The following is a 24,176-nucleotide window of genomic DNA, read 5'->3' on the forward strand; positions in this document are numbered from 1 at the left end:
AAGGATAAAATCAGATCTCAAGAAGAAAGGTGGGATATTAAGAAAAAAGACAGAATTTGAAACACTTATACAAACCAACATCACCTCTTAGGGTGCATATATAAACTTTTACTTAGATATGATACAGAGACAGAAGAAAGAAAAAAATGTATGATAAAATTGATAAAAAAAATAAAGAAGCAGTTACAACAAGAATGGGAAGAATTATGGATCAAATCTATAAAATTTACACCAAGTTATAACTTAAAAGAAAATTGGTACAAAATGTTCTACAGATGGTATACAACTCTATCAATAATATCTAAGATAGACAAATCATACAGTAACAAATGTTGGTGATACCATGAAACAGAAGGAATGTTTTATCACATGTGGTGGACCTGTAAAAAAACCACAAAGTACTGGAAATATATAGTACAATACAGAAAATTTTGGAATTTAAATTTGAAATGAAACCGCAAGTTTTTTTATTAGGTATAACCTCAGAAAAAATCAACAAGAAACATCATAATTTAATGAGATATATACTTACAGCAGCGAGAATAAATTTTGCTCAACAGTGAAAATAAACATTGCTCAACATTATCTTTCTGTATCTTGGAAGAAAGATACAGAAAGAGAATTCTGATAATATCCAATTGGGAACTTAAACTTGGAGAATATGCAGCAGTGGGAAAACTAACAGTATATATACCCAGTAGAAGTTTAACCAAATTAAAGCAAGAATGGTTCCCATAATTACTTACAGTCTGGCTTCTAAGGTGGCTTAAATGTCTACAATATGGCAAACTAGCAGATGTACAAAAAAGGGGAAGTTAGAAACCCACTAGATCCTTTTCTTTTTCTCTTGTTAAATTTGTTTTCCTTATTTTTTCCTTTTATTATGCACACACATATACACAAATACCCATTATAAAATGGAAATTTCAATATCAAGTAATCAGTTCAAGACTGAAACCTTCATTGTACAACAAATACTTTAATGTACAGTGGTACCTCAGGTTACGAACGCCTCTGTTAATGAACTTTTCGGGTTACGACCAGCTCCAGCCGCAAAAATTTACCTCGGTTTGTGAACTCCGCCTCGGAGTACGAACAGGATCCGCAGCCATTTTCCCTCCCGTGACACAGTCCGCGGCCATTTTCCCACCCCTGACACGTGGTCCGTGGCCATTTTTCCACCCCTGACACGTGGTCGTAGGGAGGGGGACTCTCCCTTTAAGCAATAGCCGCCTCCCTGTCCTCCACGCCAGAACGGATTAACGGTAATTACATTGAACCTTATGGGGAAATTTCCTTCGGGTTGCGACCAATTCGGGGTGCGACCAGAGTCACGGAACGAATTAAATTCGTAACCCGAGGTTCCACTGTAATTTGCAGTAGTTTCTTTTTTCTGTTATACTCAATTTTATATATAAAAAAGTCAAATAATTTTATTGATATCCTAAATTGTAATTAATATTGATATAATATTTTTTCTCTTTTCTTTATTTCCAATACTCCATGTTATCTAAACAACATAATGTTAATAATTTGAATATCACTGTATTGAAACAATAGAATGTATAAAAATTACAACACACACACACACCTTTCTGCATTTGGTCTCTGTGAACTCATGCAATTGCAAGCTTGTTGGTTAATCATATATATGTGATTAGATATCAATTTCTAGATCTACCGTATGTGCAGTTGATTTCTATTGATATTAATAGATACTCATATATGCACTATAGAAAATATAGTCAATGTGATGTTTTTTCTTAATCTTCATAGAGGTAGCATTCCAGTGCTAACACATTTTATGTACTGTCTTGCACACTTTTCTTTACTGCAGTATCATTTCCAAGATAATCAGCCAAAAGTCCCTGAAGATTATCTACATATGACATTTTCTCACCCAAACATAGCACACAAGGAGGAAGAGATTGGAAATGAACCTTTTTAAAGCAGCCGTTTGAAGAGACTCTCTCTGCTGTAATGGAGAAAGTTAAACCCTTTCAGCCAAACGGGGAGGCTGCACTTTTCTCAGTCTACCAAATATTCTGGAAAGTTTTTGTTCTACATACTAATAGACTCTTTGAGGGGTAATTGAAGCTTCCTTGTTCCCCAGCATTTTGATTATGAGATTCATTTCTCTGCTTCAAACAGCAACAAGAAGGAAGTTAAAGTTTCTGCCTTCACTCCCACAATCTTGATCAAGCTTTTTCCTATTAATATTAGCAGTAAGAAAACCATCATATTGACTGCATGGAAATAACTACAATGGGAAGGTTAGTAATTAAATCCTCTCCTGTCCAAAGATTTTGTTCAGGATAATTATTTCTATGCTGTAAAAGAGCAAACTATTGCTCATCATATTGCCATCAGGATAGGCAGTAGGAAACACTGGCCCAAAGGAGGACTAGTAATTCTAACAAAAGAAAATGAAAAATAAGGTCTGAATTTACATCATGAATGGACAATTCCTGGTCCTAGAGATGAATGTGGACTTCAGACTAATTTCAAAAGCCCTCTGCCCTTTTATCAGTTCAAACTCTGATAAGAGCTATTTCTATCTTTCCCATATTCTTTTATCGCTTAAAAGAAAGAAGATGCCAGAAAAAGAGAAAGAAGAAAAGGTTCTGGTTGACCTGCACTTTGTTTCTCTTCTTTTACCATATGACCCCAATAAATTACCCCTGAAAGAATGGAGCCTTCAGCAACTGAAACAACAACAACAATCTGATTTAGAGAATTGCTAGCCATCAGGTTAGTAGAAACAAAGCAAGCAGACACACACCTCACCTTTGCATTGTAGGGAATATAGTGCTTTGATAAAGCCTCAGGTGTATGCATCCATGTTTTATCTGCAAAAGGGAAAAAATACACATAATTAAGACTTATTTACTAAGCACGCACACAAGGACAATACATACAGTAGGTGTTTGCATTCATATAAACCAAACACAAACAATACCTATTATGTACTACATAGCTGTCTCACCTTACCCTCACAGAAAGCTCCCAGAGATTTCCACTGACTGTTTAGTCTTCAGTTTCCATCTATGTGCCACAATATCTAATTCCTGAAATACTCATTCAGTTGTCTAGTACTAATTTAAAAGAGGAACAGGTTAGCTAATGGTTGTTAAGCAAAGCACATCCCCAAGCCCTGGAGCCTCTCCATAAACAAACCTTTCATTTCCTGTATTCAACTTATACTCTTTGGACTTTGTTATTATGAGCAGAAAGGGGGTGGTGGGGTTGGCCTTATCGCCTCCCCCATATCTCCAGCCTCAGTGACTGACTCTTGTCCCTGTTCAGTCAGAATTCTGCCAAATGCTGTCTGGCTTCTTACGATCAGGAAGGACAAAAATTTCCAAACAACAGATTATATTCAGTTGTGTCCAACCACCAGCATGCATGTACTTAGGTAACAAATAGTTCAGCAGTTTGCATCTCTCTCTAATATGGATATATCTTCCCTCGACTAGTGGATCGAATTGCGTGAACACTATTAATGGTGCAACTTTAAGATCTCTGAACAAAATAACAGTGTTGTGAGTAAACATGCAAACAATTCTTTTACGCAAACTACCTTGACAGAATTTTTACCCTAAATGATACAAACTACAGAAAATGAGGTTGTTGTTTTTTTTGCAGGAAAGAATTTATTATACAATAATATATTTTTCTAAAAAATGATATCCACTTATTTCTAAATTTTATCATTATGTCTAGAACTGTTCACCTATGTGCCTAAACATATAGTTTTTGTGAATGACTATATGTACTATGTCTCTAATTCTAAGGATTCTAAGGATTTTTATCTATAATTTTTATAAACTCTTTTTTCCTCTTTTCCCTCTTTTTTCTTTTACAAAAAGGACTTGAATTGCCTAGACCTGTCTAAATTACCAGACTTAGTTTGTTCTGCTTTTGGATGGTCTCCCAGCTATGGATTTTGAGAATCCTCCTCAGCCTGAGTTTAGCCCACTTTTAACCATCCTTGGCTGCTGGCTGGCCTTTTTAGCCAAGTAAGCTGAACTGCTTCAGGGACTGCAGTGTCTCCCATTCTTTGGCTGAGAGGGGAAAGTTTGTTACTAGCTGCTGGGTGGCCGTTGGGACTTCTAGAGTTGGCAGTGTCATCCATGACCTGCTGCACCAAGTTGGCATTTTGTCCGGGCAGTTTTTGCTTTTCTCCTCTCTCTCACCTATAATCTTGTTGTCCTGCCCCCAACCCACAAATGCAATCTCCCCTCTCAAACACACTCCATTCATCTACCACCAGGTGCAGAAGGTGTCTTCGTTTTCTAGTTGGAGTGCAGGTGTGGTGCAGCAAATTCAACTGCCTCAAATTCCAGCTGGGAGAAGGGAAGCAAAAGTGAAGGAAGGAATCACACTGACTGCTGTGGGGGTCTTATTGTAGAAGAAGAAATGTCAAAGGGGTATATTCTTGGCAGTACTGTAAATTCAGAAAGTAAGCATTGCAGATATTTCACTCCCCTCTTTAAATTTGGGGTTTCCCCAAAATAAAAACAAAGAAAAAGAAACACAATTGTTTCCATGAAATTGTACACTTGTAGCACCGCTGATGATGGCTGACTGTAACTGATTCATAGTGCTTTTATTAAAAATTACAATTACAACAGTACAAACTAGTACAAACTAAACTGAAAGAATAAAAGAATAAAAATTAAAAAATAGAAGGTACAGAAAAGAAGGAAAATAGAAAGAAAAATAGAAAAAAATAAGACTATAGTACAGAAGAATGAAAGAAATATATAAAGAAATGACTTCCCCCTTCATCAGAACAAGGATAAACTATTTTAGTAACTCATAAACTTCTGTTAAAATAAACAAATGATCTCTTCTTCCCATATCCCATCTCTTATCTATAAGCAAATCCATAAAACCTTGTCAATTCAGTTCTGATGTCAGCAAAAGTCCATTAAGGGTTACTAGAGATAACAACATATCTATTTTAGCCTTGATCAAATAAAGCAACTTTATATTCCTTCCTTTTAGTCCCTTCAAATAATGTCCTAGAACTTGATTTCTTTTCATTTTGTCTTTGTCCCTTCTCACAAAATTCTTCAAAGCTTTAACAAGCCTCTCTTGTAAATCCAATATAGGAAAATTATCCAGGTCACTCTCTTGGTTTGTTATTTGATATCCTTTTTAATTCTGCCAGTTTCTTTTGTATGTGTAGTATAACATCTTTTTCCATGTCATTCTTGTAGCCTGTCATTTTTAAATCTACTTTCACATCAGTCTCAGTCTTGTCCAGTAAAACTTGTTCCTCTTTCATAACATCTTTTAAACACAATCTATCTATAGAGGCAAACACTCTTAAAATTAACTTCTGGGTCCATTGTTAAAAAATATTCTTCAGTATGTACAGTGTTAAAATATTTTGCTTCATTATATAATTGTAAGTTGAGTTTAAGTGTTCTTCTCCTTTAATTGTAATCTTTAGTTCCCTCTAGTTTCCTCTAGTGTCCAATTTTTAAAATCTTATTATGTTTTTTTTAAAAGGATTCAAAACAAAAGCATTTTCCCATGGAAAGGATTCTTTATAATTATTTCCAAAATCTTATTTCTAATTTATCTGGACCCCTAGTCCATTTGTAACTTTCTAAAATCAAAGTTTTAATCACCTTTTTGCTGTTTATTCCATTTTTTTAAATCCCTTAAACTTGTATTTAAAACTTATTTCACTAAGGATTGAAGGAAACTCACCTGGTGCTATAAAACATGTCAATACAAAGGTCCCTAATAAATGAAAAGCAGTTAACAAGCAATTTCTGAAAGTGATTAGAAAAGGAAGTATGCAAACCCAGTGTCCTTTCAAAGGCGTCGACTGTGGTTTGAGGAAAATGGCTATTCCCTTGTCTCCAGGAGCTCTAAACCCACCAGAAACTACTGTATTGTGGTCTCCTCATGAGGAGTGATTGTTTGGAGCACCTGTGGGCAATCTCAAGTCCCTCCCTTGTCCAGAGAGGAAGTATTGAAGAGAGGTCTAATCGTTGGCTCTTCATTCTGCTGTGGTTGTCGGCTCTGTGAAATAGTCTGCCATTTCTTCCCTAGAAGTCCTGTAACTAATTGGTTTCAATTGAAAAAAGCAGCCAATTTGCAATCTGGCCATGACTTTAATTTCTTTTTGACGGAGTTTCTTGAAGCATAAATAACTGGGTACTGGGACTTTTTTTATTTTAGTAACTTTTCTGAAGTCCAAAAATATACATTTAAAAAAAGTGAAAAAAAATCATATTTTACTTAAAGTTATAATTTATGAGACATTTATTATGGATGCTCTTTATAACATTTAAATAAGAAGGGAATAATGGGAAGGGTGATGCTGTTTTGCATCACGTAGTAGCTTTATGTCAAGACAAAAGAAGAAAGCTTTATCCTCAAATCCAGCTCAGTGTTCAATCTATTTCTATACTAGTTTTTGAAGTCAAGAAGTATGTTCTCATAACAAGCATTGGGAATTTGACAGCTTTTTCAGATAAATGAGAATTCTAATGTCTATAATTCAACATAAAACTAATCAAAAACAGTTCATCAAAATGTTCTTTTAAGGCAGAATCACAGGAAATTCATTCTCCATTCCTGATGAATTCAATTGTAATTTTTCTTCATTTTTGTGACAAGCTCTTAGACTATATTTCCTGCTGTCTATTAGAGGGAACATTCATTTCAGTTAATGTTAGTTTTTAAATTGTTGCATGGTTTTTTCATAAACTTTAAAATATCAGTTCTTTTTAGTCTTTTCAAAATGCTTACTGTGACAGCTGTTGAATCTCACAGTGTAATAAGAACTATTCACGTTTACTTTCTAATTCCTTTCATAAAGAAGTAAAAACTCTGGAGTTTAAATGCCATTTTATATAACGTATAAACTTCACTAAGTTTTGAAGAGTGGAAACCATTTTCACACTCTAGTCCTAGCTTCGGCTTGTGGGTCAGCTGTATCCCTACTGGGGGTGGGAGGACCTGACTACAATACCTCTTGCCCTCATCACTACCCAGTTAGACAACTGTAATGTACTATACTTGGGGCTACCCTTTCAAAACTACTCAGGGACTACAGTTCCAAAATGCAGCAGCCAGCATACTCTATGACTCCTGGCATTGTGAGAATGTAGCAGTGGTTTCCAGGTCCAATTTAATATGCTGGTTTTGACCTATGAAGCTATTTAATGGCTTTCCACCTGGATACTTCAAGACTACCAACAGACATTCAGTTGAACTGAAACCAGAGACCTTCCTTTAGGTATAATGGACAAACAAATGGAAAGACAACACGGAAACCTATTTCTTTATATGATAATGGCAGCGAGACTTTTATATGCACCAAAATGGAAGGACCTACAAATACCTACAGCCGAATAACGTATATTGAAATTAATGGAACTGGCGGAATGGCAAAATTGACTACTTTGCTCAAAGAAAGGGCATTATCTAGCTTTGTTTCTAATTGGAAACCACTCTTGGACTTTTTGCTTGATACTAAAAAAAAATAAAAAATAAAAAAATGCAATTTTGATTTTGGGATTCGATGATTGATGCATTTTAAACCTATAGAAATATCTTGTACAAATCATATGTATTGTTGAAATAGATTGAAATCCTATGAAATTTACATAGTAGAAAATAATTTTTAGTCTAATATTAAAAAAATATATAAAATCAGACTAAAAATTATTTTCTACTATGTAAATTTTTAGATTCTAGAGTAAGAGGTGAATGTATTTTACATTTATACCTGTACCAAGGAAAGTCAGAAGTTACTTTTCTTTTTCTATGCTTTTTCTTTACTGAATTTTTTTCTTTTATTTTTGACTTCTTTGTACTTTATGTCAGGTTCAGCCGGCGTGGCACTGCTAGGAAACCCGGCCAGCCATGCAGAGCCAATTCAACTGCCCGCTCGCAAGCCGGGGAAAAAGAGGAAGTGAGAGCCGCGGCTGATTAATGGGCCACCTGCGCCCGCTTAACAGGAAACTGCAGAGTGGATGTATTGTATCCACTCTGATGAACGGTACGCACCGAGACAAAGGGCAAAGCCGCGAGCCGCGGAAAGGCAATCACCACGCGATCGAGAAAACCCCGGCTTTGCGTGCAGCCGAAAGGACCCCGAGGAAACAAGCCCACGCTGGACGGGCAGACAATCAAGGGACAATGGGATACTGACTGAACCTGCCATTTGGACCATTAAGGGGGATTATTGGGGCACCGACAAGCCGCAACATGTAACTTGATGATGGGATGAAACATGGGAAGGGGAGAGCTATATATTGTAACAAGAAATGTGCCAAGCCAGTCCTGGCTTTGTTTGTGACTGTTGCATTATGCTTAAGTAAACCTCTTTGTGCTACACACATGTCATGGGAGTTTCTCTTGACGAACGGGGCATTGCTTACATTTTAATCTTTTGGAAATTTAATAAAATTTAAAATAAAAACAGACTGCCAGCTGACATTGTGGAACACCCTCCCTACGGAGATCAGGCTGCCTTCTCTTTGTTGATCTTTTGAAAACTTGTGAAAACTGAGCTGTTTCAAAGACCCTTCCCTGAGCTGATGTTGCCATCTATTTTTATGGTATTGTTGTTGCCTTTGTCTTGTGCTATTTTATTGTTGGTATTTATGACTATTGAGTTCTCTTTTTTTAAATACAGTTTTATTGAAGATTTTTTTTAACAACATACAAGCAATAGGAATATTAGAAAAGGATCAAAAAAGAAAAAGAAAGAATAGTGAATATGTAAGAAAGAAAATAGAAAAAGAAAGGAAAAAGAAAAAGAAAGAAAAAAAAGAAAAGATTCTAAAGAAGCGGCTTCCGATCTTTTTGACAGCGGTTAGAAAGGCATTTATATTTTACCCTCTCTCTCTAAGGTTATATTATAGTTTTCTTCTTTAAGCTACCCTTTCTAATCTTCAAACCCATAAATCACAAATTCATTTTTCTTTTTTTTCAGCAAAAAGTCCATAAGCGGTTTCCGGTCACTGATACATGTAGTTACTGATCTTTCTCTAGTCAAACAAGTTAATTTTGTCATCTCTGCTAGTTCTGTCATCTTCACCAACCAATTCCTCTGTTGTGGGTATTTCAGAGTATTTTCATCTTTGTGCATATAATAGTCTCGCAGCAGTATTCATATATAAAAATAAACTTCCATGGCTCTTTCCTAACTGACTGCCCATTAAACCAGCAAGAAAAGTTCTGGTTTCAGTTAAATGTTGATCTTTAAAATACTTTGTATCATTATATGTATTTGAATCCAGAAATTTCTGGCTTTTTTTACAAGTCCATCAGGCATGATAAAATGACCTTTCATGTTGTCCACATTTCCACCATAAATTTGAAGTACCTTTATATATTCTAGACAATTTTTCTGGAGTCATATACCAATGGTACATCGTTTTATAAAAATTCTCTTTTAGGTTATGACATAATGTAAATTTCATTCCTTTTAACCACATATTTTCCCATTGTTCCATCAGTATATTGTGATCAAAGTTCTTGACCCATTTTATTATACAGTCTTTCATTTGTTCTTCCATTTCAAATTTCAACAAAAGTTTATACATTTTAGCAATTACATGTTCATAATTTGTCCATTTGTCCCAAATTCTGTCATCTGCTGCTCAATTCCAAATGTTCTATTATCTACCTTAAATCTTTCTCTTAACTGTGCATATAAAAACCATTGATAACTAAATCCCTCTGCAACCAGTTGCTCTTTTGATTTCATCTTAGATTCTCCATGTTCCTGTTCTGACAACTCTAGAGACTATTGAGCTCTTTTAAGATTGTACCATGGATGTTTTAGTTTCTATTATTTATTCTATGTTAGCCGCTGAGAGTTTTTTGTATGTGGCAAGATAGAAATATATTTAATAAAAATAAATAAATATTTACAGCAGTCCTGAACAGACAACGGGAACATACAGCTATGGCTAGAGCTTATGATAAATACTTTATTCTCAAAGTATCAGAAAATTATTATGAAGAAATTCATCACCATGAGTAATGCTGTTACTTTAAGATGTTTAACTGAAGATTATGCAAAGGAATTCTACAGCAGATATAACCAAAGTAATAGAGGAGTAGATTTAAATTAAAGTTAGTGTTCCATTATCTATTTGTCTTAAAATTAATTTTAACAGGGTTTCACAGTTCACCATTATTTGCTTCTGTATGACACAGCTTTTGAAAATAGAATTACCTCTGGAAATTATCATTATGATAGCTCTTACCACTGAGACTGAATTCTAGCTCTCCATAAAATTTCAGACTGATAGAGAACTCAGCACACAAACAAGAAAGGCCATTTTAATGGCAGCCAAAGAGGTATTTCAATGCCATGTTAAGCTATACAGACAACCCAAATAGAGACAAATCTCCATTTTAAGATAAATCTTTCAAAGACAGAAAATTAAGCCTATACTTCAGTACTTAAGTAATGAATGGCTGCATTATATCGTTCAAGCATTTTCATGAATTATTTATACATGAATTGATACGTTATGTGAACAATTAACATTAAAGTCAGAAATGACCATGAGATCTCATTGTCTGCCCTTAATACAGAGAGGATTTGCTGTTTTACTTTGTAGGTTTGATCTTGTCTTGATTTCTAATGGAATACATTCCTACGCTAGCCCTAAATTTTCTCACATGGCACAATTGTATTTTGTAAAATTTTCTCTCTAGAAATGCTGCAATGTCAGGAAGGTTAGTGGTCAGTCTCAGTGATAGATGACTGCATCTTACAGAGCCAAGTCTAAATAACTGGCCTCCTACTTTATTTATTCATTTATTCCTTGTTAGCCACCCAGAGTCATATGTTTGAGATAGGTGGCCATGTAAATTGAATGAATGAATGAATGAATGAATGAATGAATGAATGAATGGATAATAAATAAATAATACAATACATTTTCTCCAGGAGTCAGCAGAGCCAAGGCAATCAGGATATGCAAATGAAATGTTTATGAGTGTAACCCAATCTGTTTTTTTTTTAATTATTCTGATTTTTAAAATTTTGTCTAAATACAAGTCATCAAACAGATTAAAATCTATTTGAATATAGAGATTTGGTTGTTTAGTTTTTATAGCCTACTTTGATTTAGACAGATGAGCTGCATTGTTTGATCAATGAATCAAACTGTCAATGTAGTTTGTGATGTGTTATTCCTTTAATGCAGTGGGGGCGGTGTTTTCCTGAATCTTGAAATTATACCATTATGCACACTTTTTTACTAGTACCAAATTTTTGAGGTATCCATTTAGCACACCTTCTCCTTCTTGGGCTCTTTTGGACATTCACACAACACCTTTATTTAATTTGATGGTTTCTGGTGAAGTATAATAGATTCTCTCATAACACTATTACACTGGCTCAAAAGTTGTGGTACAATATATCTGGAAAATTGTATTTTTATTTATTTTTTTCTCATGCTAAATCCATTTGTCTGTTGCTGCCTACTGGCAGTACTGAACTGACAAATACAACATATACTGACATCTGAATTTAGATAAGCAATGTTATCAGTTTTAGAAACACCTAAATTATTAGAAATGATCGCTAAATCTTCAGACAAGAAAGCCCACAATTAGTTTTGATAAACACTTATTGAGAAATCAACTTGATATACAAATTTTTGAAGACTGAGTAGAACAAACAATTGTAGATCCCCATTTTGTCTGAACAACAGAAAAATGTCTTAATATCTGTATCGAAAATTTCAATAGATCTTAGTCTATGGCTCATTCACCAACAACAACATGTATTTTGGATACTGGACTTTATTCCTAAATCACTATGTTGTTGGAAATGAAATGAGAATAATGCTTCATTAAAATGTCACTTTGGCATGTCTTAAAACTGCTACATTCTGAGAAGGAGCCATTACTTTTATTAAATTAATTTTGAGACAAGGTTTAATATTTTTGGATATCCACAGTCTTTTGAACTATTATCTTGCTATGTGGAAATTGTCAGCTGAACAAGAGAAATAAACTCTCCATGCCACTCTTAGTTCTAAGAGACTTGTCCTCAAACTATGGAAAGATAAGTGTATGGCCCCAATTACCCTTGGATTAAAGACTTCATGTTATGTGCAACTTAAGTTGTTTACAAATGTAGATTATGTACAGAAGTCGTTTTGTTAAATGTTCGTATATGTTTGTATTATTTCTTCTACTGTTTTTTTTAACTCTTTTAATCCTTGTATGTATGTGTGTGTGTGTGTGTGTGTGTATATATATATATATATATATATATATATATATATATATTCCTTTTGTTTTCTCAATTTGTACATCATGAAAAATAAAAATAATTAAATAAAAAGGAAAAAAGGAAAAAAAACATTGAAAAAATTTAAGAAGGACTGGAAGCCATTTACTGACTTCTTCTACAAAACTGAACATAATCGAATAGTGACATATGGGTTTGGTGGTTCATTATAATAACAGACTGTTAGGAAAAGTAGAAGTCTTATTATAAAGTTAAACAAGGTTATATGAAAAGTTTTTTGTATATCTCTTTGCAAAGGAAGTTGGAAATCATTTTCTTAAATGTTCGTATATGTTTGTATTATTTCTTCTATTGTTTTTCTTTAATTCTTTTAATCCTTGTATATTTTTCCTTTTGTTTTCTCAATTTGTGCATTATGAAAAATAAAAATAAATAAAAAAGCAAATATAGATTATGTATAGACAATTATGATGAAATATGCTATTTTTATTGAAACTATTGTGTAATATTTCACGTGCATATGTAAAAGTATGAGAAGTTCTTGTATGTATATGCATGTGTCTATACTGTTGTACCTAATTTTCCAATATTTGCACAGCCCTAATACAAATATGCCCTGACTCATAAACGAATGAAACAAAACCTTACAGTTTATTTGATACACACACACACACACACACACACACACATATATTTGTGTGTGTGTGTGTATGTGCGTGTGCGCGTGTGCGTGTGTTTCCTTAAGAGTATCTGATACAATGCAGTCCTAGTGTAACAAAGCTTAGATAATTAAATATCTGAACTACTATTATAGCCTGCCTCTAGCTGGTGAAACTGTGGTGGAAATATAAAGTATGCTGTGGAACTTTGCTTTAGTTCATCCATTACAGCTAGCAAACTTTGGGTGAGTTTATTCATCAATGATAAGCATAATTTGTATAGTTTGTGCTTATGGTTTGTACTACATCTTAACATTATGGACTAGGCCTTTATTGCTTAACTGAACATTGTTTAAAAATGTTATTTGGTGCTATGTGGGAACTGGTGTTCCTCTCTCCGCTATGCATTTAAAATCATAAACCATGGAAATAAATTATTGCCCATTTTGACAGAAATTCCAATGGCATAAATAAAAGGTACTAAACGTAACTTATAACAAGAACCTAATGCATAATATTGGTCCCACACAGACACAGTTTAAAAGTAGTTCAGTGGTTCTGACAGAGTGAAATTAGTATTCCAAATTTTAAAAACATTTCCATACCAAAGTTGCCATTCCAAAGTGCCAGTATGTTACCTCATTCCCCACCCTGGCAAGTAATGACTTTGACAAGTAGATCAGATAAAAGTTCTCTTTTCTTAGCATGCTGACCCCAATTACTGTACACATGAAATAGTTCTTTGAATTAGTTTAATCAGAACAGGAAACTGAGCCTGTAAATAATTAAATATTTGCAATATTGTACAGGTAGTCCTCACTTAATAACCACAAGTGGTACTGGCAATGCTATCACTAAGTGATGCAGTTGCTAAGTGAGACAACTGCAACAGGCTTACAACCTCACTTCTGCTGTGGTTGTTAAGCAAGATATCACATGACCATGACTGCCAGCTTCTCCATTGACTCTACTTGTCAGAAGCTGGCTATGAAGCGCACAAACGTCAATCACATGCTGCAAAAATCGTAAACAGCCACTGATTCTGAAGCACCCAAATCTCAGTCATGTGACCATGGGGATGCTGCGATGGTTGTAAGTGCAAGGACTGGTCATAAAGTTACTTTTTCAGCACCATCATAACTTTGAACGGTCATTAAACAGGGCAGTTGTTAAGCAAGGACTACCTATATATCACTCAGAGTACAGCAAAGGGGAAGTTAGAAACTAAATATTTACCTGTAATGTTTTTAGTAGTTCTTCTTCTTTCTATCTTTTTTGTTTTGGTATTCTTAAATAGAAAATAGTGGAGACTCAGAGCTCAGAATTTCAAAAAGATCTCTATGTATTCTGGTTTTTATGGTTAATTTTCTGTCAACAATATATCAAGCACAGATTGTATAACCTCTGTAACTTCTTTGTCCACTTGCTGATACTATATCTCTGCATCATTTTTTCTCTTCGCTTGTTTGTTTTCTATTTTTTTCTTTTAAAAATGATTAATTAAAGACTGAATAAAAAACAATTGAACACTGCAAAACATTTGCTTTTGCAAAAAGTGGAAGACAGGAAGACATTCAACTTCCTTTAAGCTTAAACAAATAGGTCTATTTTGCATAAAAGTTTCTCATAAAAGTTTTTTATGAGAAATGAAACCTAAAAGATCTCTCCCCTTAAGCATACAAAAGAGCAATAATAATCACACATGTATTTTAAACTAAACCAAATAAATCACTTTTACAGGTATAAATCATTGTCCTACAGTCCTGGTCAGAAAAAGAAAATTCAACATTAACAATCCAAGATCAAAATGTGGACAATTTAACCCTGATCTGATAAATCCACTTTGAATTCCTTTTTCTTCTTTTTGAAAAGCTCAGTCTTCAATCTCTTCTCCAAATAAAACCCCAGATAACCATCTCTTATCATTCTCTTCCTATCTATTTTCAGAAAAGGTTTCAGAGATTTGGTATTTCTCTTCTGTAAGTCCAAAATAGGATAACTCTCAAAGTCATCTTCCAGTCCATTCCAGCTTCTTTCTCCATATCATTCTCATAATCGAGCAATTTTGAGTCCATCTTCAGATCCACAGCATCTTTTTCCATATCTTCCATGCCTCTCTTATAATTTCTTTAAAGTCCATTTTAGAATCCTTATTCAAGTCATCCTCCACTGCTATTTTATCCATAAAATCTTTTCTTCTTCTAAAACCTCTGTTAGTCCCAATTTTAAAAATAATTCCTGGACACACTGATTCCAAACAGCTAAAAATTCTTCTTTGAAAGAAGGATACTCCTCCATTGTGTAAAAAGAGATATATTCCTTTAGTCTCCATTCCCTCTGACCTTGAAAGCTCAGTCTTATCTGGTGTTTATTTTCAGAAGCAAAACTTTCCCAGGACAGATTTTCTTGCAGTTAAATCCAAATTCACTTACTGTATTTTCTTAAACATTTAAAACAATTCTTTAAAAAGCTGTTTCAAATTCATCTAGCTTCTTAACTGTCCCCAGTCAACATTCTTAATTCCCTTTCACTGTTTCCAAATGTTAAAATATTTCTTTTTGATCTTTAAACTTGCTTTGGTCTTCTTTCTCCCAGGATAGTAGGAATTCTCTTGATGTACAGCAACTTGTCTTTCAGAAGGTTTTTAATTGCCAAATAAATCACAAATAGGCAGTTTACGGTGTTAACTAAAAGAGGAAGTAAAGCAAATCTAGTGTCCTTTTGAAGGCTCTGCACCACGGCTTGGGCTCAGTGTTTTCCCGTTGATTCCGCCCCCCCCCACTAGAGATTTGCACTAGGTTGCAATCTCTTCACAGGGAATCTCTGTAAGGAATACCTGTGGGTGATCCTGTCAATCTCCTTTATCTGGAGATGATTCCAAAGAGCTGAACCAATGACAGCTCCTCTAACTGCCATGGGCATCGGCTCCACAAAGAATGGAGCCATGTTCAATCAGCCATTGGTTCCCTGGAAGCCTCTCCTTCCCTGAAAGCTTAAATTATATAGTTTATTATTAATGGCACTCTTAATGCTTTTGCTGATTAGATTGATTGTTGAATATTTTTCATAATTCACTTATTGTTTAGGGATGAGAAAGGGGATGGACTTTTTTTTTTTAGTAATATTAGAGTAGGTGTTAAATTGCTGTTAATGCATATACTTGTTTGGAGAGAGAGGGAAGTCATCTTTCCTTCCTTCCTTCCTTCCTTCCTTCCTTCCTTCCTTCCTTCCTTCCTTCCTTCCTTCCTTCCTTCCTTCCTTCCTTCCTCCCTCCCTCCCTTCCTCCCTTCCTCCTTTCTTTCTTTCTTTCTTTCTTTCTTTCTTTCTTTCTTTCTTTCTTTCTTTCTTTCTTTCTTTCTTTCTTTCTTACTTTCTCTTAGACTTGTATTAGTTTTTATCTATATAAACTTCAATAATTTTTTTTTTAAAGAAGAAAACATTTAACTTCCTAATGGTTATTCTAAGACCTAGTGAAAATCTCAAGAACATCAAATTCCCCTAATGGTTTATTATTCCATTTTTTCTGGCTTACTTATAGTCTTAAAGCATTGAAGCAGACTTTAGCCACAGTATTTTTCATAACAAGTATTTTAATGGCAGTACCAGCAAAGAACTATAACTTCACACATTTTATAGAAGTAGGGACTCGATGTACGCATGGGCAACTTCATCAATTAAAAATAATTTGCAAGGAAGTGCTTTCAGTGGCTATTCCCAGCAATACTTTTACTTTAGAGAGACCCATGCTCATTCTTTTGCCAAGACTCTAAAAGCTTATCTTCCTTGTGCAGATATCTGCTTCCTTTACAGAAGGCTAGCTTTTGTAAATGGATTTATGTGGCAGCTTATTAAAATGACAAAATGCTGTTAATTTAAGTATTGGCAACTGCATATTGGATTCCTTGCTCATCTGGTGTATTTAGTGCTATAGTCAGATTTTTAAAGAAGTCTGCAAGTGTAACAAACTCGCAAAGACTCAAAAGCTTGCATTTGCAAAATTAAATATGGGGTGATAGACAAATTCATATATAAAAATACTTACTTATGATATCCAAACAAATTCCTCCTCTTTACTGATACATAAATTAGTCATGCAAATTATCTTCTATGTGGAATGTGAAGGATATTTTAAAAATATATAGATATTTATTTGTTAAGCTTGTTAGATATTTATCATACCTAGCAAACATAAATTTTTGAGATTTCAAAATCTCTGGATCAGGCAGGCCCTTCAGTAGCTACACAAAGCCTTTGGGATTGGACAGGTTACAAACAAAGTAGATAAAAGCTAAACTAAATTAAGCTAGGCTAAAATAAGCTAAGCTAAGACAGAGCTGCACCCCAGTGATCTCTCAAATAACTTAGCATCACACTGTCTGAAATAATGATATCCTTGCTTGGAAAGTTTCTTTATGACAGTAATGCTGATAGTGAAATTCAGACAAACAAGTCAGAGACCAAGAGAAGATTACAAGAATAAAGAGGTCACAAGGCAAAGAAAAGTGCATTAGCATCTATTTGTGAATTAGCACATCATCACAATGTACATCAGATTCAGTCAAATCCTGAATCTTGAACTACCTCTGTTTCAAAAGTTTTGTGGGTTTTCCATGGCAATATTGGATTTACTCCAAATATCCCTATACCTTCAAAACTTATTTCATGCAGCAAAACAGGGGCCAGGTTCACACATAATGCCAAGCCAGGACTTTTTAACCATAGTCGGTGGAATGAGCCACAGTGATTTTGATAATACTAAATCACAACAGCTAGTTCACCCAGAACAATATGGGAGAAAAACAAAGAAACCATAGTACAGCTCAGCATGATATATGAACCCCACTATTGTCTTGTCTCAGGAAGTCAACCAGATTCAAGATTCCTTGTCTTCATCTTTCCACAGATGAAAAAACTGGTGAGGAAGAGGATGGGTAAGCGGGAGTCAGAGAAAAATAAATTCAAAATATTGCCAACAACCTTAATTATATTTCACATATAAGATTACCTAGTATTTGGACTCTTCTATCATGAATTCATTTTTTAAAAAATGGTCAGTACAATTGTGTACCATCTCTTTCAACTTGTCTTCTCTAACAAGGTCAAGCAATATTTGGGGCTTTCCTTTTAAACAGTGTTACCCAATGCCTGCTGGTACCTCATTTCCATAAATGAATTATCAGGAAGGCATGGATAAAAAGGATCTCCCCCTCCCCCAGACACTTAAATATGTTTCAGGAAAGAGAACATTCTAGTGCCAGTTCCATCATAAGGAAAGCCCACAAGATGACATTCAGCAGCTCTCCATAAGAAGAAGCAAGATCTTCCCTGATGATCTCAGTGGCCAACAAGATCTAAATGTGAAAAGGCAATCTGACAGGTATCCAGGTCCTAAGTTGTTTAGGGTTTTATACTGTATGCCATAAACAAACTCTTGAACTGACCATAATAATTGATAGGCAACCGGTGCAATTGCTTCAACATAGGTGTAACACGTGTATGACCAGGTGTCCCATTCAACAGCCTGCCACGTTCTGCACTAGCTGCTGCTTCCAGGTCAATTTTAGGGATAGCTCAACACAGAGCATGTTGAAGTACTCTAAATGTGAGGTTACCAACCTGGATAGGTTGCAGTCGAGGAAAAGTTACAATTAGCATAATCCAGAAAACATCCAGCCACAAGGTTCCCATCCTGTCAAGATTCAGTTTCAGTTTATTGGCCATCATCCATTGCATTATTGCATCCAGACACTAGTTCAGGAGATGCAGAACCTCTCTGAAACCAAAGTTATGGAGCAGAGCTGAGTGTTATATGCAGGTTGATTACACCTAGCTCCAAATTCCCTGATAAGGAATTTCCCTAATCAGCAAAAGTCCATTAAGGGTTATTGGAAATAACAAGATGTCTATTAGAAAATAAATCTAATAAACCCACTTAAAATCCTTCCTTTTACATTTATATCTCATTTTCTATCTTTAAAGAAAGCACCCAAATTTCATCATTCAACCCTAGCCAACAAAAATTACAAGAATAGCATTATTTTAACACTATTTTAGTCTTAATCAAATAAACTTAAAATGCAACAAATGAACTCTCTCCTGTATCTCATCTCTTATTTTATTTTTTATTTATTTTTATTTATTATTAAATTTATATGCCACCCAACAACCCCAGAGGTTGATTCTGGGTGGCTTACAATTAAAACCCAAGACAATAAAAACAATAAAAATATAAATACTCTCTGATTAAATCACAAATCTATAAAAGCAGTATACAAATCAAGAACATGGGGGAAGCAGTATCAATCATCCCATGAGCCAGTTCCAACAATGCGAGCCTCCATCAGGCCCCCAGGCCATCCAGCATAGCCATGTTTTTATACCTTTTCAGAAGGCCAGGAGAGTGGGGACAGCCCACATCTCAGCTGGCAAGTTGTTCCACAGGGCGGTGGCCATGGCAGAAAAGGCCCTCTTCCCAGACCCGGCCAGCCAAAATTTCTTGACTGGCCAGGTCTGCAACATGCCCCTTCTGCCAGAACAAGTGGGGTGGGCAGATATAATTTGGGTGAGATGGCTCCTCAGATAACTTGGTCCTGTGCCATGAAGGGCTTTAAAGGTGATAACCAATACCTTGAATTGGACCCAGAAGCAAACCGGCAACCAATGCAGCTCGCGTAACAGAGGTGTTATATGTGCCACCCTAGGGGCATTCAAGGTTGTCTGCACCACTGCATTTTGTGCCAGCTGTAGCTTCTGAATACTCTTCAAGGGTAGCCCCATGTACAGTGCATTGCAGTAATCCAAATGGGAGGTGACCAGGGAATGAGTGACTGTGCAGAGGGCCTCCTGATCCAGGAAGGGGCATAACTGATGCAGAACGCAAAGCTGTGCGAAGGCCCTCCTAGCCATGACTGCCACCTTCTCTTCGAACAGGAGTCATGAGTCTAGGAGGACCCCCAGATTACACACCAGGTCTTTCTGGGGTAGTGCAACCCCTCCTAGAACCAGAGATGATAAACTCCTAGAATTTGAGGCTCCCTGTATCCACAGCTACTCCATCTTACTAAGGTTCAGTTGAAGCCTGTTGTCCCCCATCCAGGCCCCCACAGCCTCCAGGTACTGTGAAAGGTCACACATCATCACTTAGGTCACCTGGGATGGAGATATATAGTTGAGTATCATCAGCATACTGATGATACCTCATCCCATGGTGCCAGATGATCTCACCCAGTGGTTTCATGTAGATGTTAAATAGGAGAGGCAAGAGCACCGACCCCTGAGGCACCCCACAAAGTAGGGGCTGCGGGCTGGATCTCTCACTCCCTATCAACACTGATTGGTATCAGCCTTTGAGGAAAGAGCTGAACCAGCACAAAACTCTGCTGCCCAGCCCCAACTCCCACAGCCAACCCAAAAAGATACCATGGTTGATGGTATCAAAAATCACCGAGAGGTCAAGAAGAGCAAGGATGGACACACTACCCCCATCCCGTCTCGCCAGAGATCATCTAAAAGTGCAACCAATGCTGCTTCTGTCCCATAACCAGGCCTGAAACCTGATGAAAGGGGTCCAGATTATCTGTTTCTTCCAAGATCCTCTGAAGCTGTCGCACAACCACCTTTTCCACAACCTTACCCAAAAAGGGAAGGTGAGAAACTGGATGAAAATTGTCCAGAAGGGTGAGGTCCAGTGATGGTTTCTTAAGGAGGGGGCAGACCTGAGCCTCTTTAAAAGACATCAGGAACACCCCCTCCTGCAAGGATGAATTGACCACTGCTAATACCCACCCCAATGTCACCTCCTTGGCTTTAACCAACCAGGAAGGACAAGGCTCTAATGCACAGGTGGCCACACTAATTCCCGAGGACCCTGTCCATTTCCTCAGGCCAACAGGATTAAACTGTTCCCAGATAACTAGGTAAGTCCGCTCTCCAAGCAGCTCCACTGGATCTGCATCATGGTTAGTCTCCAGCTGGGAATGGATCTGAGCAATTTTATCCGTCAGATGTTCAGCAAATTCCTCTGCACGGCCTTGTAGATAGTTCTCCTAGCCCCTCTTACCCAGGAGGGAATGAGTGACCCAGAACAGGGCCACCAGGCAACACTCTGCAGATGCAATAAGAGCAGAGAAATAATGGCGTTATTGCTACCCTTACCACCATGAGGTAGGCCTTAATAGTGGCTCTAACCTGTGTTCAGTCAGACTCGTCCTTAGTGCTCTAGATGTCTCTTGGCCTTTTTCAGCACCCTTAACTCCTCCATAATCCACAGGGAGAGTTGGGGGTGATGGGCCAAGAGAGGATGCACAGGCGCGATCCTGTCCAAAGTCCTGGCTGCCTCCTTATTCCAGGCTGTGGCCGGGACCTCCACTGGACCATGCAGCAAGGCCTCTGGAACAACCCCTAGATCTCTTGTGGGTCCATCAGTCATCAGGGGCAGACCATTTGAATAGGTCCCACCACCCTGTGGAGGGGGTAGCATAGGAGAATCTCAAGGCCACCAGGGAATGGTCTGACCATGACAAAAGGGACAATACCAAATCCCCCACCAAATCACGCTGCCCGTGCTCTGACAAGAAAACCATGTCTGGAGTGTGACCACTGTCCTGAGTCAGGCCATGGATGACCTGGGACAGGCCCATGGCCACCATGGTAGCCATGAACTCCTGAGCCGCCTCCGAGGCCAACCCCAGGGATGACAGATTAAAGTCCCCAAGAACATAAGCCTGGGGAACTACACTGCCCATCCCAAGATGGCCTCCAGCAGCTCAGCCAGGGAGGTTGCTATGCAGCAGGGAGGCTGGTTCAGAAGCAAAACTCCCAGCTGATCCCACAAGTCCATCCTCAGGAACAGGATCTCACATCCAGCAACCTGTGGAACAGAGCCCCTGAAGGCCAGCAGAGATTCCCCGATGACCACTGCCACAACCCCTTCCCTACCCTGGGGTCTCAGTTGGTGCCAAACCCTAAACTTGGCTGGACACATATCTGAAAGGGCAACACCTGGTTCTGGTGTCAGCCAGGTCTCGGTAATGCATGCTAGGTCGGCCTGCTCCTCCCCAATAAGGTCATGAATAAGGAAGGCCTTATTATTGACCGACCTGGCATTAATCAGCAGCAGCTAAAAGCTCAGGCCTCTGTAGGTCCATTGACTAGAGTCTGGGTTTGAGCACAGAGGGCCGGAACATGTCACCGGTATCACACGCTGGGGAAGCCTTCCCCTGAAATGGCCTGCCCTCCGGCTCCTGTCATAATGTCCCATGCCCGTCACCACTAGAATACCTTTACCCTCCCTGCTAGGCCCAGGGTGCTCTTCCACCCGCCATCCTGGCCTCTGGTTTAGGAGGCTCAGCATCATATCAGCCATTCAGAGAACTGAATCGGGCACCAATCAGTCTAAGGGGATTATTGGGGGGAATAGGCCTCTGTGGCCCTTCAGCTACTAGCTCCCAGTGCCAACAGGGGTTGAATCTCCCCAATTTCCACTACCCCCTCTCTCTCAATCCTCTCTCTCAACCAGCCTCTCTCACTAGTTAGTGAGAAGAGGGGCAACATCCACTCCTGCCCCCCATCTCCCACCCAGGAAGCACATTCACAACAGCCACTCACAGACCCACACCACAACCACACCTATCACCCCCGGGCCCTACCCTGGGGGTCACTACCCCAATCACCTTAGGGGGCTAAAGGCCCAGACCCCCCAGATCCCAATGTCTCTATGAGTGTTTAGGCCTTCGGGCTCTGGCCTCCAGTTCAGCAGTCGCAACTGGCAGAGCCTTGGCTGCGCCACCGGCGTTCTCACTGCTGCCACCCCGCCACCACCATTGGAATGCGCAGCACTGGACATTGGCCTTGGCTCCACAGTCCCTCTCGACCTAGGTGGTCTTGCCTCTGATAATGTTCTTTGCTCAGCTGCTGGTCCAGCTCTCATTGCCGCCACCACCACCACTGCTGTTATCGCCCTCAGGACTGGGCGTCATTCCTGGCCCCAATGGTACAGCCTCAGCCCAAACTCTCCCAGCCCCAAATGGTGTGGCCTCAGCCTTGGCACCACCTCTGGTGCTCTCCGCCACCGTAGCCTCTGCCATCATCCTCAGGGCCCAAGCACCACTCCCACACTCATCCTCAGTCACTCATGGAGTCCCTCAGTCATCCACGGCCCAGGTGTCTCTCAGCCGTCCCCACAACTCTCTCAACTCTCCTCTCCTCACCCTTGTGACAGCTGGCACAGGATGGAGTTGAAGCCAGGGGTCCTCTTCACCCGAATACCATTCACTCATTCCCAATGCTATTATGGCTGGGAGCCTCACGCCGGGCATCTGCTTCCTACTGCCATCTTGCTTCTAAAATCCTTATTGATAAGCAAAACCTTTAAAACATTGTAATCCAGGACTAGTCAGGAAAAATCCATTAAAAATTATAAGAGATAACAAGAGATTTTAACCTTGATCAAATAAACCAACTTTATATTCTTTCCCCTTTCTCCCAGCAATCTGTAGTCCCTTCAAATGTTGTCATAACATCCGCTCTTTTTTCATGTTCTCTTTGTCTCTTCTCACAAAATCATTGATAAATTTAACAAGTTCCTTTTGTAAATCCAGTATAAGAAGGTCATCCACATCACTCTTCCGGTTTAGTATTTGTATGTCTTTTTCAGGCAGTTTCATTTGTACATCCAGTATTTCATCTTCTTGTATATCCAATATTTCACCTTCTTGAATCTTCTTCTTATAGCCTGTCATTTTAAAATCTGCATTTAAATCAATTTCAGTTTTTTCTAATGGAAAAGCTTTTTCCTCTTCCATGCCATCATCTTGTCTTTCTATAATAACAGATAACTTTAAAATTAATTAGTGAGCCCAATATTCATAAATCTCTGTCAATGGATCCAATTATTTCCTTCTGGTGCCCTCTTATGTCCAAACCTCAAAGTGATCTTATCAGTCATTTATTTTCCAAATGTAAAAACATAAACAGTTTCCCATGGGAAGGATTCTTATAGTTAATTTCAAAGTCTTAATTCAAGTTCATCTGGACCCTTAATCTGTTTAAAACTTTCTAAAATCAATACTCTAATCACACTTTTGCTGTATATTCCAATTTATTTTATTTTTTTTGCAAATTCTTAAACACGTAGTTATAATTTCTTTCTTTAAGGGATTGAAGAAAACCCACTCAGTGAATCCAGTAAAACTTGACATCCCAAGAGTTGTCAATCTTTAAAAAGCAATAAAAAAAACAATAATAATAAAACCAAAGTGATT

The 24,176-nt window shown here is 37.7% G+C and overlaps 1 protein-coding gene across 4 annotated transcripts in view; it reads right to left on the reverse strand.

Annotated features, from left to right (window-relative positions):
• Positions 1-24,176, reverse strand: part of GULP1 (GULP PTB domain containing engulfment adaptor 1) — a 186,913-nt gene that overhangs the window by 70,114 nt on the left and 92,623 nt on the right. For 3 of the 4 annotated variants that reach the window (XM_088135725.1, XM_088135728.1, XM_088135724.1), the window contains one exon: positions 2,788-2,849. In XM_088135725.1, the coding sequence (XP_087991851.1) occupies positions 2,788-2,838 (51 nt within the window). In that variant the 5' untranslated portion in view covers positions 2,839-2,849. Of the gene's footprint in view, positions 1-2,787; positions 2,850-18,531; positions 18,620-24,176 lie in introns of those variants that run through there. The other variant, XM_088135726.1, reaches the window with a different exon arrangement.

Source organism: Python bivittatus, unplaced genomic scaffold, assembly GCF_059951505.1.
Source record: "Python bivittatus isolate LINGU-HERP-01145 unplaced genomic scaffold, Pbiv_v1 ctg000200_np1212, whole genome shotgun sequence".
Classification (NCBI taxonomy): Eukaryota; Metazoa; Chordata; class Lepidosauria; order Squamata; family Pythonidae; genus Python; species Python bivittatus.